This window comes from Squalius cephalus (genome assembly GCF_949319135.1).
Source record: "Squalius cephalus genome assembly, chromosome: 13".
Lineage (NCBI taxonomy): Eukaryota > Metazoa > Chordata > Actinopteri > Cypriniformes > Leuciscidae > Squalius > Squalius cephalus.
Genome location: NC_137134.1, coordinates 27,294,913 through 27,314,391, shown reverse-complemented (window position 1 = coordinate 27,314,391; position 19,479 = coordinate 27,294,913). Strand labels below are relative to the sequence as shown.

Genomic DNA, 19,479 nt, shown 5'->3' with positions numbered 1-19,479 from the left:
TTGGTTTTACGTACTGTAAATCATTTGGCATTCACGCTATATAGGAAAACATCTGCATAATACGGATTTAAATTGTATTGTGGTCATTACTAATCAACATAACGATCTTAGTAAAAAAAAAAAAAAACATGTATTTGTTCTCTAGATGTGACACATGAAGTGAAGTCAGTGTCAGTGATGGAGGGAGATTCTGTCACTCTGATGTTACTGAAGTACAGAAATATGTGTTGATACAGTGAATGTTTGGGAGCACAAGAATCGCTGAAGTCAACAAACTCACACAAACCATCTCAACCTATGATAGTGCTGATGAAAGATTCAGAGACAGACTAAAACTGGATCAAACCGGATCTCTGACCATCACAAACATCAGAACCACAGACTCTAAGACTTTATAAGGTAACAATTATCAGCCGAGAGACCAAAATACAAGAGTTTCAATGTTACAGTCTGTGGTGAGTTGACCATTATGGCATAATTTACACTAACCAATTTTTATTTCATTGTAATATTTTAAAATGTTTATTTTTTCAATATTCATTACATCCACAGTTTATGATACTGACTGCCTTAATTGTTGCAATTAAGACAAAAATAACCAAAAACAAAGCAAGCACAAAATGTAACATTTTCAGTATAAGAAACATGTTTAAAATTATATCAAACTGATATGGTTTTATAGATGCTTAAATAATATAAAAATACATCATATATCCTATGAAAACAAGTAAATTTAACTAGGCTATATTGCAGTTATGCTATCAACCAACTTTGCATCAACACTGAACGTGACTTCAGAACAACAGCTGAAATTCATACTTTTCCTTTTATCACTGTAAAGCTGTTAAAACAATCTGTATTGGCGCTGATTTATGTTTCTGGTGGGAGCCCACACTCTATAATTAACTTAGCTCACACTTAATTTCTATAATTTATGTTAGTTCATTAAGTTGTATGGTCTGTTTTGTATTTAACACAAAATACAAATACTATTGATGGCCAATGAAAGACAAATACTATTCCTATTCTCCTATACAAATGTTTAAGTATATGTCTACATTTTTTTCACTGTATTTAGCATACTCAAGAATGTTTTGGAAAGATTTAGAAACCTATATTAATACAAATCTGAAGTCTAATATAGAAATGTGTGTATTTGATGTGCTTTTTTCCCTAATGATTTATATAAATCTTTTAAAACAAATTAAAAACAAACAAAAAAAGTACCTGTGACAAATGTGGACACCCACTAAAACTTCTAAAATGCATTTCAGCTATACCAAAAATGAGGTCTAATGGAAAGACAACCAGGAGTAGCGTTCGATCTGTTTTCTCATTTTCTCTTTCTCACTTTTTCTCTCTTCATTATCCCCTCATTAAGCTGTATGTGCTCTTCACACTCCAGACCAGTGGGTGGCGGAACGGCACTCTTTAAGGTGGTTTCACAAACCGGCAATAACTGAAGAAGAGGAGACGAGCTCTGAACAACAGCTGTTTCAAAACAAAAGATTTGCAAAGTATTTGAACCTTCACGAATCAGTTTTTTAAACGATCACTATTTACAAGTGAAGAGATGGATTCAGACCAGCAGGAAGAACAGAAACCTGTAAAAACTGAGTTTATTGAAGATTACTGTGAGAACAGGAGTGATCCTGATCAAGAACTCCTCAGAGTGAAGCTTGAAGAGACTGAAGAACAGATAGGTTGGTGTTTATTCTTGATTCTTCATTAATGTTGCTGTGAAACATTAAAGTTATAAAATTTACGCAGTTTATTATTAATGATTAGCCGCCAGTCAACATATCCATTCGTCATACAGGTATAAATTCTGATTTAGGCTACACGCCCTTAAAATCTGGATGAATTTCTTCTGCAGAACACTTACGATTTTTTTGTGTGTGTGTGTGAAAAATCCCTAAACAAAACAATGAGAGGTTAAAGAAATAATCCATAAATGCTTTGAGTTTGAACAACATGAGGTTGTATAAGTAATAGATTTGTTTGTGTGAAAAGGTTTGAACTATTCAATTAATGTCTTTCTGCAAATGCAATGGTGCACAATACAACAAAATAACAAAGCTAACCATTTCTGTTAAAAGTATGATTTTTTTCAGTCTTTGTTTGAACTCAAACTTTTACTTGTATGGTGTTAATATGTTTAGGCCCGTTCACAACAACTAGGCTAATATAACTATTGTAACGACTGAGACAATCAGACATAACTGTTTGTTGCATCCTACAAATAAGCTTTAAAGCCCACTTTTAGTAATTAAAAACATCCCCACAAAAGAGATAAGAGAGCAGAAAAGGCCTCAGTCACCAAGGTGATCATCAGATAAGATGGTTTTATTTCTGTGAAAAATGTTGCCATGTGGTAAAAACAGAGCCCATGGGAAAGAGAAACAGACCTTAACACTAGAAGTGCCATCGCGGTCATTTTGACCGTTTATAATTTTGTTAGACTTTGTTGAAAAAATAAATAAAATCCTGCTGGTAGCCTACCTGACTTTTTCTAAAAGTGTCTGTATTTTCATTTAAAATGTTTTTCATATAAATTACACATAAGGCAAAAAAACCCTGAATTAACATATTTACCTATTTCGGCCATAGACAGTCATATTGACCGCACTGAATTTCGCGGTATTATTACATATACCAATATACACAACAATAAAATGTGGTAAAAAATACACAAAACATATTCCACAACAAATCATTTAAATGTAATGATATTCAGAACAGAACAAGAATGAAAAATAATTATAAACAAGCCAAAAGGAAATACTTTTAAAGCGAAAGTGAAAGTAAGCGACGTACACGTAACTCTCTAATTAGAATCAAAATGTTTGAACATTTGTGATGTATATGGATGGTAAACTATTCTTTATTATAGGCTTTGTACTTCACTCACGTTCCAGTATCGACGGAAAAAATCGCCCTCTTCACATGCGCAAAATGGTACGAATTGTACTAGGCTACTGACTATATAAACAGAGCAGTAGAATTTTTATATGTTAGGTTGACTTTTATTATTATATTTTATTATGGCTATAATGAACAGGCTGCAATGTCAAGATTGCAATGCTGGAATATGGTGTGTGTCTCTGTCGGCGGGTGCGGGCCGTCACAGACACACACCACTTTAAATTACTCCGTAATTTTGTTCAGGACATCTACGGATAATTTTTATTTATAAATGTATAATTAAACTTGTTTAAATGTACAGGTTGGTGTTGTTTTGTTTTTAAAAGATATCCTAATACAATTAATGCATTAATCTCTCAATTTGTGTATTTATCATTAGTTTGGAATCTAGCAGTCAAAATGACCGCTTGCGGCAGTTCTAGTAGTTATGGAATTCTGGCACTTCTAGTGTTAAAACAGACTTTGGTGCTTTAATTTGTAGATGAACTGATCTATAAATGAACATGCGTTCTAGGACATTGTGTGTGATATTGTTAGCCTATAATGTATCTTGAATTTGTATTTATTTCATGCATGCTTTATGAGATACCTACTAGTTAATGTAACCCCACCTAAGAGGTGGGCAATATGGCAAAAATATCATATTATGATTAGGGATGCACCGATCTGACTTTTTCAGTCCCGATACCTGGGCTTTGTGTTTCTGTCGATACTCGATATCGTTATAATAATAATAATAATATAAATAATAATAAAAATAATAATAACTGTATACCTTCCACCTTATACATTCCTTCCACCATGTGGAAGAGACTAAAGGCACCAAACTTTCCTAACTAAGACAAAATAACATAGATGTAATGTATGAATTCTTATTTATTTGTTATAAAAAATAAATTTGTGCATTCAAATCTAAAACAGAATGTAATCTTAAACAGAATGTATTTATTAAAATAAATAAAATGTAGCCGCAGAAACAAAAGTGTAATTGGTTGAACATAAAATAGTAATCAAACAGTAACCAAACATTGTAAACATGTAAAAAACATATTAAGTGCAAAGTCCTGCAAACAGGAATTCAAAATAAAACATAGCAGCTGAACCTGAGAATAAACTAATAAAAAGTTGGTCAAACAACAACTTATTAATTAAATATTTGGTTATTAATACAAATAATGACCAAACATTGTAAACATGTAGTGCAGTGTCACACCACTCATGGCCTGTGAATGCTCACTTAATCAGCAATGTCAAATTCTTTCTCATGAAGACGAGCCTTTCTGCTCTCTCTGCTGTAAGTCTATTTCTCTTTTCATCCACAATGTTGGAAACTGTGCTGAACACTCTCTCGCTTTCTACACTAGTGCAGGGGGCACAGAGGTATTTTGTGGCAATGGCAGCCAAGCCAAGGTAATCGGTATTTGATGACTCCCCAGTACTGGTATGGGATGTCTGAGGCAGCATTGGTTTTCTCCGTAAGATATCCATGCAGTTGGACTGCAGGGCTCGAGCTTTTGCTGCACCGGGATCTTCACACTCCTCCACAATTTGGTCAAACTCTTGCATAAAGCTGCCCGCTGCTGCTGCTGCTTCCACTCGAGGGACTTTTTCTTGTGGCTCTGTAGCCTCTGATGCTCCAGCTGTGCTGCTCCTCAAGTCTTCCTCTAGTTCCCCTGTCAGTGCATCTTTTGTATGCTTTGAGGATTGTGCACTTGTAAAGTATCTGAAACAGAAATAAAACATAAGCTACACTACCGTTCAAAAGTTTGGGGTCACTTTGAAATTTCCTTGTTTTCCTTGAAAACATACATGAAATGAGTTTGAATAGGAAATATAGCAAAATGAATAGGAAATATAGTCGTTGACAAGGTTAGAAATAATGATTTTTAATTTAAATAATAATTGTGTCCTTCAAACTTGCAGCTCCATTTGCAGCAATTACTGTCTTGCAGACCTTTGGCATTCTAGTTGTCAATTTGTTGAGGTAATCTAAAAAGATTTCACCCCCTGCTTTCTGAAGCACCTCCCACAAGTTGGATTGGCTTGATGGGCACTTTTTACGTACCATACGGTCAAGCTGCTCCCACAACAGCTCAATAGGGTTGAGATCCGGTGACTGTGCTGGCCACTCCGTTATAGACAGAATACCAGCTGACTGCTTCTTCCCTAAATAGTTCTTGCATAGTATGGAGCTGTGCTTTGGGTCATTGTCCTGTTGTAGGAGGAAATTGGCTCCAATCAAGCACCATCCACAGGATATGGCATGGCGTTGCAAAATGGAGTGATAGCCTTCCTTCTTCAAGATCCCTTTTACCCTGTACAAATCTCCCACTTTACCACCACCAAAGCACACCCAGACCTTCACATTGCCTCCACCATGCCTGACAGATGGCGTCAAGCACTCCTCCAGCATCTTTTCATTTGGTCTGCATCTCACAAATGTTCTTCTTTGTGATCCGGACACCTCAAACTTAGATTTGTCTGTCCATAACACTTTTTTCCAATCTTCCTCTGTCCAGTGTCTGTGTTCTTTTGCCCATCTTAATCTTTTCTTTTTATTGGCCAGTCGGAGATATGGCTTTTTCTTTGCAACTCTGCCTTGAAGGCCAGCATCCTGGAGTCGCCTCTTCACTGTTGACGTTCAGACTGGTGTTTTGCGGGTACTATTTATTGAAGCTGCCGGTTGAGGACCTGTGAGACGTCTGTTTCTCAAACCAGACACTCTAATGTATTTTTCCTCTTGCTCAGTTGTGCACCGGGGGCAGGGCCTCCCACTCCTCTTTCTATTCTGGTTAGAGCCAATTTGTGCTGTTCTGTGAAGGGAGTAGTACTCAGCATTGTACGAGATCTTCAGTTTCTTGGCAATTTCTCGCATGGAATAACCTTCATTTCTCAGAACAAGAATAGACTGACGAGTTTCAGAAGAAAGTTCTTCGTTTCTGGCCATTTTGAGCCTGTAATCGAACCCACAATTGCTGATGCTCCAGATACTCAACTATAGTCTAAAGAAGGTAAGTTTCTTTACCAAAAAGGGTTACTAAATAGGACTGCACGTTTTCAAGTTTTTCATTAACCGTTAACCGAGGCCCTTAGCGGTTAATACTCGGTTAAAGGGTTACTTCAGGATTTAGCATTAAACTTTGTATTAGTAGAAAACCTGTAGTATTTTCGAATTACCATGCTTTCCACCCTCATATGACCCTGAGACAAAAGAATTTTTTTGTATTTTTTGTCTGGAAAAAATCCTCAGATGACGCAAAAATCGTCATTTTGCGTCATCGGAGGATTTTCTGGACAGAGGCTAAAGACTACAGCCAGGAGATGGCGTTGTTCCGCATGTTTTTAGCCCGCCCATACAGGGTGGGATCTCACTCACAGAATGTACACAGAATGTACACAGTGTCAGCCGTCTTTCTTTGGAAGCTAAGATAGCAGGCTCTTGTTCTGTGGAGAAAGCTGAATAGTAGGAGAAAGCTGAGTAAGTAACCATCCTCCTTTTCCCGGACTTGTCCGGCGGGCGAGATCGTTCAAAATGTCCGGGATTCAGCTTTTGCTTTCTGCGGTCGCCATTCATTGTTTACATACACACCTCTTGTTTCACTCTAACTGAATTCATTCCGATTGGTGAATTTGAATGTAGTGTTTACATGAACGCTAAACAAGTGATCGGTTGATGTGCGTTTTACCATTGCTAAGAAAAATTCCCGCTCCTCCGTGAGCGATGTGAGACCGGCGCGTCTCAGTGATGACGCCACCGGCCTCGCGCTGTTCTCCCGCGGCCCTCAGCCTCGTCCTGCTCTCCACAGTAAACATAATGAATGGCGACTGTAGAACGCAAAAGCCGAATCCCGGACATTTTGGACGATCTCTAAATCCCTCGCAAACTCATCACGTAGGCTAGCTTTGTTGTTTTCAACAACTGCGCACTCTTACCGATAGGCGTGGCCTCCTAAGGCAGCGAAGCAAGTGCATTCTGGGAGTTGTTGTCTTTCATCCACATAAGCCAAAAATACATTTTCTGGCTTTTCTCAGTCTAGAAATCTCCAAATTCAAAAATTTCTTCACATTTCTTCTACTTAAATGACCTATTTTAAATACACATTCATCTTCCCAGAGGTGAAGTATCCCTTTAACCATAGTGTGCGCCGCAACCCCGAGATAGGCGTAATTTGCGGGTGGGACATGTCCCCACCACTATTTTCTAAGGTCGATATTGTCCCCACCACTTTTGAAACATCTCGCGGCACGAATACCAATACAAATAAACAAAACATCTCCAGTTAACTAGCAGAGCATTCATTTCGTTCGTTTTTTTTTTAGGCGATCTAGCGCTGAAATGTTTTGTTTTTTAAATCATGTAGCGTTTATACGTCCACGTATAAATATAATTAATTATTATTCATAACGAATTATGATCAATAATTAATAATTTAATTATTTTCAGAATTTACTGTAACAGAACCAATAATATGATCATTTATCAGTTCATCCAATGAACAGAAAGCATAAACAATTATTAACTCTAGGAAATATAATATCTTCCTGGCCAAGAAAGAATAACCCCCTAACAGTAAATTAAGAAATAGTGTAAAAGCATAGGTAACTTTTGATCGAAGTTCAAGACAATAAATTTGATAAGCACATACACAAGTAATCTCTTTTCAAATACAAACAATACTTTGATTATATAGCTACTAACTCATAACTAACACAAACAAACATTGATTATCCTAACAACTAACACAAACACACGCGCACGCATACACACACATTCATACAGGTTGCAGAAAGGAAGAGAGTAATAAAGAAAGAAATACAAACAGAAGAATGAGTTTGGGAAGAATGAGTTTAAGGGTAAGAGGAAGGAAATTCCGAATTTCTATATGCACTTGTAAGACATGACCTGAACGAACCATCAATCATTAATTTAACCCTTCTATCGTTTCTTAGACAGGTTATTACATTTATCAAAACACCAGTTAAGATTTTAGTCTGGAGGTAGTCTACTTGCGTCTTTGCTTTTGCGTTCCTTTTGGGAATTCCTTTGGTCAGCGTCAGGGTTCGTTCGTTGGTTATGGTCTCCTCGTGCCTGGATAGATGGGGCGAGGACCAGTCACGTGTGGCTGGCGGTCGCAGATGGTTGATTCGTCTTTGAAGTTGAAAGCGTGCGTTGCAGCCGTGAATCGTGGAACGAAACTTTGCAGCAAAACTTAACTTAAAACCGAGACTTTCAATCGGAAAAGAAGAATAACACAAAAGAAAGAAAGAAAATAAGATACGGAAAGGAGCTAGATGACTGGAAATTGAATCTAACCCATATCTGATCTTAATTTGGGTTGATCTGCTCGTCTGTTAACGTTACATGGTTACTAAAACCATCGTCTGCCGTCTCCGTCTTTGTTCTGCACTCGTTGAGAGCTCTTCTGTATCAGAACATTTTGAGCGAACTAACTTTTGAACTCCGACCTCCCCGACGCTCTGCGCTGGTTTTTAAAGGGTTTTTTAAAACAAAAAAGGTTTGTTAGGCTACTCCTACAAATATGTCATGACTGCTGCTTTGTTTGCAAAGTCATAAATCATGTCTTCCCTGGGGGGTTTCTCTAATGAAACTAAAAGACCAGATGCAACAGTTTTAGGCAGGATTTCTACTTATCAGAATATGAAATATTTTACACAGATTTAATTTCAGTCTTCTTGCTAGTTGTGTTCGTAAGGTAGCATTGATATGAAACAGTACACACTTCATTCACACACCTAACAATTATACCAATTACATGAATTATATGGGATTAAAGCATATTAAATGGACACATATATCGTAGAAACACATAGAATGATGTCTGATGTTTATAAGTCCATTGAAAATTGTTCTTGAATGAGTTTTATGGATTTTGATATGTAAAAGTCTTTTGGTGTGTAAAGTGTATGGGCTTGGAAACACCCTGAGGTCATGGGTATTTCCTGCTGAAATCTGTTTGTCTCTCTCATGGGACCAAGATGGGGTCTGTTAGCCACAGGGGTCATGTGACCTCTTGTTAGGGCCCTGAGCAGTAATCATCTCTAAACCGATTCGTCTTGCAAAACTATCAAACGTTGACCAGTTCTTCCTTAAGTTAACCAATAAAAGTCTTTGGTAAGCAGACTTTCTGGAGACTGGGTGATTTATGGCTCTGGTTTGTGAGGACTCTTGTGTGAGACCTTGGTCTCTGTCTTTCTCTTAACCAATCAGTAATTTCGGCAACAAAGATAGTATTGACCAGTTATTTCGTTAGTGCTGGGGGTCAGTTTTACATAGTCAGACTGGTTGGCACTGGCTGATGACAAGATTGATGAGGATACAAAGTTCTGACCAAATCTTGAATTAATATTCAAAAAGAAGATGAGTCGGTGGTTGGTTCCTTCTCATTGTTGTTACAATCAAGTGATCAAAGTGCTCGTTGCCGCTGCGATCGAGAAGGGTCTTGTAAAACGTGCTGAGGTATTATTAATTCGTGGCCACGAAACAATTCACCTGAATATTCACCAATTCACAAAAAAAAAAAAAAAAAAAAAAGAATAAAAAGCTGTACGAGAATAGTCGGCCTTCACTGAAAAGCTATCTTCACAGGTAAGAAAAACAGTTTAATAATTATTATTAATTCGTGGCCACGAAATAATTCACCTGAATATTCACCAATTCACAAAAAATAGGTCTTTAGCATTCACTAATTAATAGAATCAAACTTGGCCACGTTGTAATTCGTTAAATCAAAATGAGGGAGGGAATTAGTTCAACGTGTCCACGATTTATTAAAACGAGGGAACAAATAAGTCGTCGTAACAACTAATTATTTAGATCAGTGGACAGGGCGCATAAAAACAGTGAGAGAGCCCCGGCCGCGTGCGTGCGCACTCTCACCGCCTTCAAACAACACGAGCGCTGTATTGCTCTCTCTCCCTCGCGCATATCAACACAATAGCAAAAGGTCGGAAGAACGATTGTGTTTTATAGATTAGTAGTTTGTTCATATAAAGTGTTTGATTAGCAAGTACATGTTTAGGAAATGCATAATACAAATTGTATGGGTTAATGTAACGGTAAACGGACTCTGCGGGTAAAACTGTTGTGATGAAACTGCGCATGCGTGGGGTAAAACTGCTGGGGTAAAGCTGTGGCTCTGCGGCTCTGCAGACAGATATTATTGTGCTGCGATCAGTGGCGCGGATACTATGTTTGTTTCTGGCTCGCGCACAGCATTCACTCTTGGACGCACGCTTTCTTTGCCCGCTTCATATTAGAAAACTGGTCTAGCGGTCTCTGGTCGTGCAAAAATGTATTACAACTAAATTCAATGCACGCCATTGACGCCACTTAACCGAGCAAAATGTTTCACTCGGTTACACAATTTTTAACGGTTAATCGGTTAACCATGGACACCCCTATTTCTAATGATCAATTAGCCTTTTAAAATGATAAACTTGGATTAGCAAACACAACGTGCCATTGGAACACAGGACTCTGATGGTTGCTGATAATGGGCTTCTGTACGCCAATGTAGATATTCCATTACAAATCAGCCATTTCCAGCTACAATAGTCATATACAACATTAACAATGTCTACACTGTATTTCTGATCAATTTGATGTAATTTGAATGGACAAAAAATGTTCTTTTCTTTCAAAAACATGGAAATTTCGAAGTGACCCCAAAGTGACCCCATCTGGCTGGAAAAGAAAGGCTCCAATCACTCCCTCCGGCCTCTTTCGTGACTTTGTGGAGTCAGTTACTGAGCATTTCTCTGAGGCGCAGAAGCGCGAAGGCTATAAGTCACGAATATTGCTGCCCGTTCCAGCCCTCATCGAGGTCTCTCTCTTCGTTGGCACCTCGTCCCGCCTAAGATCGGCTGAGCAGCCCAAAAAAAAACGGCTCTGCCCTGAGCCAGATCTTCGCCATAGGCAGTGGACAGGACCGGGAATGTAGCGTCACGGACCACGGAAAGCGGACCATCCAAAGAAGGAGAGTTGTGGGCCCCGCCCCCAAGCGCTGTGTTCTGCATCATGTCCCCTCTGTTCCTGTAGGTGACATTTGCAATGTTTGTGTGAGCCCCACAATAAGAGCACATATCCCTCACATATCCATTCCTTCTCATACACTCACCACTGTGTCACTTGCCCTACCCCAAGAAGCACGGAGTCACAGTCTGTATCTATATTGGCCTCCCGATGAAAAAACGCGAGAGTGCCAATGTTCCTCCTCCATGCATGACCCCACTCGTGCCCGATCGGCAGCCAGCCTGGCTGGGGCAGGGCTCCAGTCGCCTCTGCGCTCTGAGATGGGAAGTTTTTACAAAATGGTGCCAGGACATTGATTTTGACCCAGGATCTGTTCCATGTTTGATCTTTTGCACTTTCTACAGCACAGAATGGATTTGGAGACTGGAGACTTACACACGTTCTCAGTGAACGACGATTGCATCTGTTTCAGACCTGGCAACTGCAGCATCACTCTCCGGCTAAGATCTTGCTATGTTCCAAGAGCACAGACCTTGGTATTTTCTTTTTTTTTTTTTTTTCGGCTGCAGGCTTTGGCGGTTCGGCTGCAGGCTTTGGCGGTTTGGCTGCAGGCTTTCCTGGAGGCTTGGCTGCAGGCTTTCCTGGAGGCTTTGGTGGTTCGGCTGCAGGCTTTCCTGGAGGCTTTGGTGGTTCGACTGCAGGCTTTCCTGGAGGCTTTGGACCTTGGTATTTTCTAAGAGCACAGGTTTTTTTCTTCCTGCCCGCCTTATCTGCTGAGCCGTCAGCCTCACTGACGCTCAGAGCACTGTTTGCCCTGTCAGGGCTTTTTGGATGTATGTGGATCGCTTGGCCGCCTTTCGTCAGTCGGCTCAGCTGTTCGCGTGCTTTGGTGGATGTACTAAGGGATGTGCTGTCTCAAAACAGACTTTATCACTAGACGCTATTGTATTGGCTTACGAATGCCAGGGGAAAGATTGTCCCCTTAACATCAGGGCTCATTTGACGAGGGCTATAGCCTCCTCGTGGGCCTGGTTTAGAGGTATGTCTATCCAGGGTTGTGTGTATGTCTTGCTGTTGGCTGATCTTCTCAGAACACATTTGCCAGGTTTTACAAGCTGGATGTAGCCTACCGTCTGTAGCGTCACAAGTGCTTTTGGTAAGTTGAGTTTTTACTCATGTATTTTGAAAACTGTTATAACCAGCTATGGATTAGTTACTAATTTGTTATCGAATAATCTGTTCGTCCAGCTTGTAGCTTAGATTGGACATTTAAGGGACTTCGCAATGTGAGCAACAGGTAGAGACAATCAAGAATATAATGGGTTTTAATAAATGAAACTACGAATACATGTGACTACAGTTAAACACGGAATATATATATATATATATATATATATATATATATATATATATATATATATATATATATATATACAACAGGATAATGGCAGTAAACAATGAAGGAGAATGAGAGAGTGAGGGGAATAGAGAGAGATCACAGAATGATCACAGTATGGCAAAATCACAGACAAAGTAACCTTTGAGAGACAACAAGAAATCAAATTACAGCAGGGGGGAACACTCTTAATGCATTAAAAGCTCGATAAAGCTAATACTTGCATATGGTTCTTATTGTGTTGCTGAGGAAAGAAGGCACGTGTGTCGGTCTTTCCGAGCTGGGCGTGCTCTCTCGTTTCTTCCGGGGCGAGCATAGTCGTGTGGAGTTTAAAGCCAAGGTCCATTGAAAGTGATGTTACCAAAGAAATCATTCAGGCTAAGTTAATTTCACTCGTAGGTGGAAATGGACAAAGGAGAATATGAAAAACAAAGACTAAAGACTAAAACAAAGCTGAAAAGAAAACCGAAGTGAAGAAAACTGAAGAGGATAGCTGAGGTGAATAGCCTAACTGAAGTGGGGAGAAACTAAATGTCCCGTCCTCTTAAGGAAATCCTCGTTCACACCTCCTTTTGGGTGAATGACAAATCACCTTCAAAGATTCTCGAGTGGGAAGAGTTTCTTTGTCCTGTCATTTCTACTCCAGAAAAATGGTACACACAGAATAATACATTTTACTGTAGTCTCCTATATATGTTTAGCTCAGTCAGACAGAGACAGTTAACGAGATACCAAGAACTGTATGTAAAGAAGGTGGAAATACAAAGTTACATTCGTATGCATGACTATGAGCACTTAGAGTTCACTCCTATAACTAGAAAATCATAAACTAAGCTAATATGAACTGGGAAACTGGGAGTATATCGTACACATTTGACAGGCTTATATTCTAAGTTTAATGTTTAAAGTTTGTGTATGTGTGTGCGTGAATGTGCAGAGAGTTCGCAATCTCTCCCTGGGTCAGAGGAGTGATTCCGATCTCTTTGAAGCTGGCCAACGTGACTCGTGAGGAATGTCTGTTGTTCTGGGGACACTCCGCGGGCCCATAAAAAAAGTCAGAGGGGCAATTTGGCCTCGACTCTCTGGCGTTAGGCCATGATTTGCATCTGACGAGTCAGGAGGTTGAAAGCTTTAGGAATCTTAGCAAAGAATGTGTTCAGAAGGAAAGAATGAAAGAATCATGATTCTTGTCCATCCGCTACAAAGCCTTACAAATTCACAAAATATAAAATAAAAAAAGGATGGTAGACATTTAGGCCAAACATTTAGGCCTTTTTTTTGTTGTTGTTTTCAAAAAAGCACTAAAGTACGAAGTGAGAGGAAGCAATATATCAGTAAGGTTGTCAAAAATGGTCATTCAACAAGAAATTGTTGCTACTATTCTGTTTTTCTCATTAAATGAAATAGTGATACAGAATATTACACTAGCATTATTTTCAGGGCTCGCCAATAAGGACTTGCCGACGACCCCGTGTCAGCAAGAACAAATGGCAAGACCCATGTCTAACCACACTTGAGACATCATGAATCCTAAGTCATAAATCCTCCCAGCTATTAATTAATTATAACAAGTCATGATTGATTATTAATATTTCTTTTGAGCTAATTGGTTACACTACCTTAGAGCAAATGTTCATTATTTTTTTTTGATGATTTACTGAAAATTATAACTTTTTAACTTTCATTTTAGACCCGTTGGAAGAGATTAAGGACAGTGAAGAACTGGATGAAGCGGAGGAGGAACATCGTGTCAAAACTGAAGAAAACTCTTTGAGTTGCTCACAGACCGGAAGTAAACTTGTAGTGGGAAAAAGCTTCCCATACAAACAAAGTCTTAAAGATCACATGACAGTTCATGGTGAAGAGAAGCCGCACACATGTGATCAGTGTGGGAAGAGTTTTTCACAAGGATACCTTAAGTTTCACATGAAAATCCACACCGGAGAGAAGCCGCACACATGTGATCAGTGTGGGAAGAGTTTCACATTAAAAGGTACCCTTAATAATCACATGAAAATCCACACAGGAGAGAAGCCACACACATGTAACCAGTGTGGCAAGAGTTTTACACAAAAAGGAAACCTTAAAGAACACCTTAAAATCCACACTGTAAAAAAGCCACACACATGTGATCAGTGTGGGAAGAGTTTCACACTAAAAGAACAGCTAATGAGACACATTGAAATCCATACTGAAGAGAGGCCTTATAAATGTGATCAGTGTGGAAGGACTTTCATATATAAGGAAAGACTTCAAGACCACATGAAAGTTCATAATGGAGAGATGCCGCACACATGTGATCAATGCGGGAAATGTTTTTCCCTAAAATCCATCCTAAACAGACACAAGAAAATCCACACTGGAGAGAAGCCACACAAATGTGATCAATGCGGGAAGAGTTTCGCAATTTTATCAAAACTTATGTATCATGTGAAAATCCACACTGGAGAGAAGCCACACAAATGTAAACAATGCGGGAAGAGTTTCACAATTTTATCAAAGCTTATGTATCATATGAAAATCCACACCGAAGAGAAGCCTACATGTGATCAGTGCGGGAAGACTTTCACACGAAAAGCATACCTTAAGGATCACATGAAAATCCACACTGGAGAGAGGCCTTATAAATGTGATCAATGTGAGAAGAGTTTCATATTTAAGCAAAGTTTTCAAGACCACATGAAAGTTCATAGTGGAGAGAAGCCGCACACATGTGATCAATGCGGGAAAAGTTTTGCTCTAAAAAATCTCCTAAACGGACACAAGAAAATCCACACTGCAGAGAAGCCACACAAATGTGATCAATGTGGGAAGAGTTTCACAGTTATATCAAAGCTTATGTATCACATGAAAATCCACACCGGAGAGAAGCCACACACATGTGATCAGTGTGGGAAGAGTTTCACACTAAAAGGAGTCCTTAAGGATCATATGAAAATCCACACCGGAGAGAAGCCGCACACATGTGATCAGTGCGGGAAGAGTTTCACACGAAAAGGAGGCCTTAAGGAACACATGAAAATACATACAGGAGTGAAGCCGTACACATGTAATCAGTGTGGGAAGAGTTTCAGATTCGCATGTTCATTTCAAGTACATCTACATTCTCATTCTGGAGAAAAACCATTTAACTGTAATCAGTGCAGTAAAAAATTTCATTCGGCAGGTTCCCTGAAGAAGCACATGAACGTTCATTCAAAGGGGAAGTCTTACGTGTGTTGGTGTGGAAAGGGATTTTCATGGCCGAATGGTTTAAAAGTACACCAGAAAAAACACAGTGGTGAGAAGAATCGTGTGTTCTTTGTTTGTGGAAAAAACTATTTTACAGAGGGTGAAATGAAGCGGCACCAGAAGAGAAGCTGCACACAAAAAAGACTCCTTAAGGATCACATGAAAATCCACACCGGAAAGAAGCCGCACACATGCTATCAGTGCAGGAAGAGTTTCAGAAGTGTTCGAGCTTTGAAATTACATCTGTGTTCTCATTCTGGAGACAGAAGGAAGCACAAGAAAGATGATACAAAGGGGAAGCTTTACACGTGTTCTGCTTGTGAAAAAAGTTTTACACGACTGAGCGCTTTTAAAGTACACCAGAAAACACATACCAGTGTGAAAGACATGAAAACCTGAAAACTGAAACAGAGAATTCACCTTGGAGAAGAACATTTCAAGTGTTCACACTGTGACAGGAGATTTAGTCCACCAGGACAACTGAAAATACATAAAAGCATCCACATCGAAGAGAAGCCATTTCACTGTATTTCATGTAAAAAAAAAAAAAAAAAATTTAAATACCCTATCTGAACAGGAACTTTGTTTTCAGACCTTATTAGCCAAATGTAACACAATGTTATGGCAATCTGAGCCATTTTCTGTTCTTCGCCATTTCCACAAGAGTGTGATGCAAAGGATATAATGCATGAATCCATAACATGCCTTGTAAAGCTTTACTTTTTCTTTGTCTTGTTACATTTCAGAATTCAAAATCAAAAACTATTTTGCACCTTTTTACATTCCAAAAACAAGAATATTTTTCCACGGTCGAAAGTACTGTATGTTTAGCTAGCCTGACGTCGTCATACTCAGATTCTAGTCAGAATATGAGTCTGATACTGCTCCATTAGGCTGTGATTATGGGGCCGAACCAGGAAAGAAAATGTCTCTGCACTCAATTGGATAGACCTACAACCAATCAGACCAACAGAGTAAGTGACGGATGTTCTTCATTCATGTTTCTGAACGACAAATGCCTTGATCGCGGTTCTCTGTTCCTCTTTTAAAACTAATGTGCTGTCGATATAACAGAAGCAATGGTGGAATCTACACACATGATGTTTTATAAACAAAGTTCAGGAGGAGCACGTTCAAATAATCTATCCAATCAACTTGTCATCAAACAATTACCATGTCTACCTTATCAGCATGAGAGGAAGCATATATTTATTCACTCTGTCAACTCACCTAACATTCCTTTACAGTTTCCAGCATCCCTCCACTCACTCTCACTCATAAAGCCCGCCCTGACAATTTGATTGGTCCGAACAATTTTTGTTCGGGCATAATAGCTCCTCAATGGATCAAGTCCAGACCGAACTTCCCGACCTAAAAATTTTGTGGGCGAGGCTAAGTTCAGCTGGCATCCAGGCTAATGTTTAGCACCAACCCTTCCTTCTTCCTTCTTCTTCAGAATTATTACGCATACGTAACGCTATAACATTTTTCTACTCTCTTTGTGTGGGGTTTGTGATATGCTGGGGTGCCAGACAGGATTTCTGTCATTAATTAAAGTTCAATTTAAGAAAAACGTATAAAGGTCTTGTGTAGTCTGATTTAACTTTAACAAAACCAGGTCACCTAATGAGATAAGAATTTTACACCAGTAATTAATATAATAATACATATAATAATCATTCTTAAATAGACCATAACCATTCAATACGACAGGACGCATACAATTACATTAAAAAAATATTTTCAAAAGATCCACTAGCGTTTCAAAATTGTGTTTCTGGTTAAAGCTGCAGGAGGTAACTTTTGTAAAAATGTATTTTTTACATATTTGTTAAACCTGTCATTATATCCTGACAGTAGAATATGAGACAGATAGTCTGTGAAAAAATCAAGCTCCTCCCAGTGGTCCTATTGCCATTTGTGGGAAATACACTGCTCCCGGTCAGAAACAACCAATCAGAGCCTGGAGGAATGTCTTAGCAGTGTCAATCAAGCTTGTGTACACGCTGATCACACCACTCTCTTGCACAGTGCGTACCGTCGTTCAAAATCAAGAATGCCGGTGTGCCCAGGGTGGCAGGGTTTCATATTTTGAAGCTTCCCCGGGCGCCGCCATTGATTAGCGGACCCCCACCTGCTGTTAGCATTCCATTGACTCCCATTCATTTTGGCGTCACTTTGACAGCGAATAACTTTACATCCGAGGCATTTAAAGACTCCATTTGTCCATTATTTATTTCTAAAGAAACACGAAAATGTATAAAAGGCTCCGTTGCCTTGTAGCTTACGTTATGGCCCCGTAGAAGCAATTTTTGTAAAAATAGGCTAACGATTGCGTCATAACCACGCGACTCTCTGTCGCACAGTAGAGAGATTACCGTGTGGACAGAAGGAGAAGCTTGCGGGCAATCGGGGGGACGTGGAGGCAAAATGACAAAATAATTAATCAGAATACTTAGCAAAAGTTTCTCCTGCTCCTAGCTCATGGACACCTCCTACTCACACTCTCCGTCTCTGCAAGTTTCGGAAGGGAATGATTCAGATTTCTCTTGGCACAGCTACTAGAAGTCAGACGGGTTGCTCACGTCACATCTACGTCGTCAAGCTCAGTTTGAGTCTAGGCAGTACGCTTTACCACCAGGAAGTGAGATCTTCCAATTGACTTAACTTGTCTCCGTTGAATCCAATGGGGTCGCTGTGTCCAGTTTATATACTGTCTATGGGACTAACATTGACACTATAGGCGTGATGCTAACTCATTGGCGCACACGTCAGAGGCGCCCGCGCCATTGGATGTGCAGCTGCCGTTGCACAGCCAATGAGTGAGCCAAATATTATTTTTATCAAATCTATTTATTATTTTTAATATTAAGACAAATATTTTTATTTTGCGGTTAAATTAGGAATTATGCAGGATTGCAAAAAAATGCGACATTTTGTTGATTTTGCATTGTATTCAGCGATCGCGGAGTCTCGAAAAACTGGAGAGACTGATAATATTCATAACAGAACAAGAATAAAAAAAAACTATAAACAAGCCAAAATGAAATAATTTAAAGCAAAAGTGAAAGTAAGCGGCGTTGGGCTCACATATCTGTCTCATTAGAATCAAAATGTTTCATCATTCGTGATTTATTTGGATGGTCAACTATTCTTTATTATAGGCTTTATTTAATGTTTTGTGACAGTTTGTTTTCAGAAGTTTTTAAGAGTTAGTAAAAGAGTAAAGAAAAACTTAACTTTAAGTATCTATTTTTTTATTGTTTATTTGTATTGTATAATCGCAAGGAAATGCAATTACCTGCCTCCTTGCTTATTGTAGATGCCTTTTTGTCACATATTTAGCCAATGTATTGGATATAATGCATTGCATTCAATGTTGTTATTTATTTTGGTTGTAAAGATGGCTTACCGGTATATTGTTTTGGGTTAGATGTAAAGTAATTGATTATGTATGTATATATGACTGTTGAGAGGAGCAGAAAAGTGTGACTATTATGTGTGTGCGCTAGAGGACTCCTACTTTAAATGAACTCAGCCATCTTAGTTGAGTTTACTGGAGTTCAAGGACATGAAGAGGTGGACCGCTTGCACCTGCCTGGAGAAGGATCTGGGAAACTTTGGAGGAGTGACAACCTAACCTAACGCATGTTGTAAACAACAGGAGTATAAAAGACTGATGAACTGACTGCCTCGTGGGATACTGATACGCCAGTGCCCCCGACACCTAGAAGCCCAGAGCTGAGGACAAGAAACCCCAAGCAGAAGATAAAAGGCCCAGAGCTTACTACACCTTTGATTCAAAACGTGATTATTGTATTTTACACTTAAACAATGAAGTTCTATTTGCCTTTATATTTTTGTTTATTATAAAAAGAAAAGTAACCAATTAAAATAAATTGAATTGATTACAAAATCTGCCTACTGAGACTTA

At 39.0% G+C, this 19,479-nt stretch overlaps 2 protein-coding genes across 2 annotated transcripts in view; one reads left to right on the top strand and one right to left on the bottom strand.

Annotated features, from left to right (window-relative positions):
- LOC307169809 (uncharacterized protein) overlaps nucleotides 1–19,479 on the bottom strand; it is a 294,785-nt gene that overhangs the window by 107,095 nt on the left and 168,211 nt on the right. The window lies entirely within an intron of this gene.
- LOC307169813 (uncharacterized protein) lies at nucleotides 1,443–19,451 on the top strand. The gene is made up of 2 exons (XM_079890633.1): nucleotides 1,443–1,703; nucleotides 14,005–19,451. Exons 1-2 carry the CDS (start codon nucleotides 1,574–1,576, stop codon nucleotides 15,942–15,944), a joined length of 2,070 nt encoding a protein of 689 aa, XP_079746759.1. The 5' UTR covers nucleotides 1,443–1,573; the 3' UTR covers nucleotides 15,945–19,451.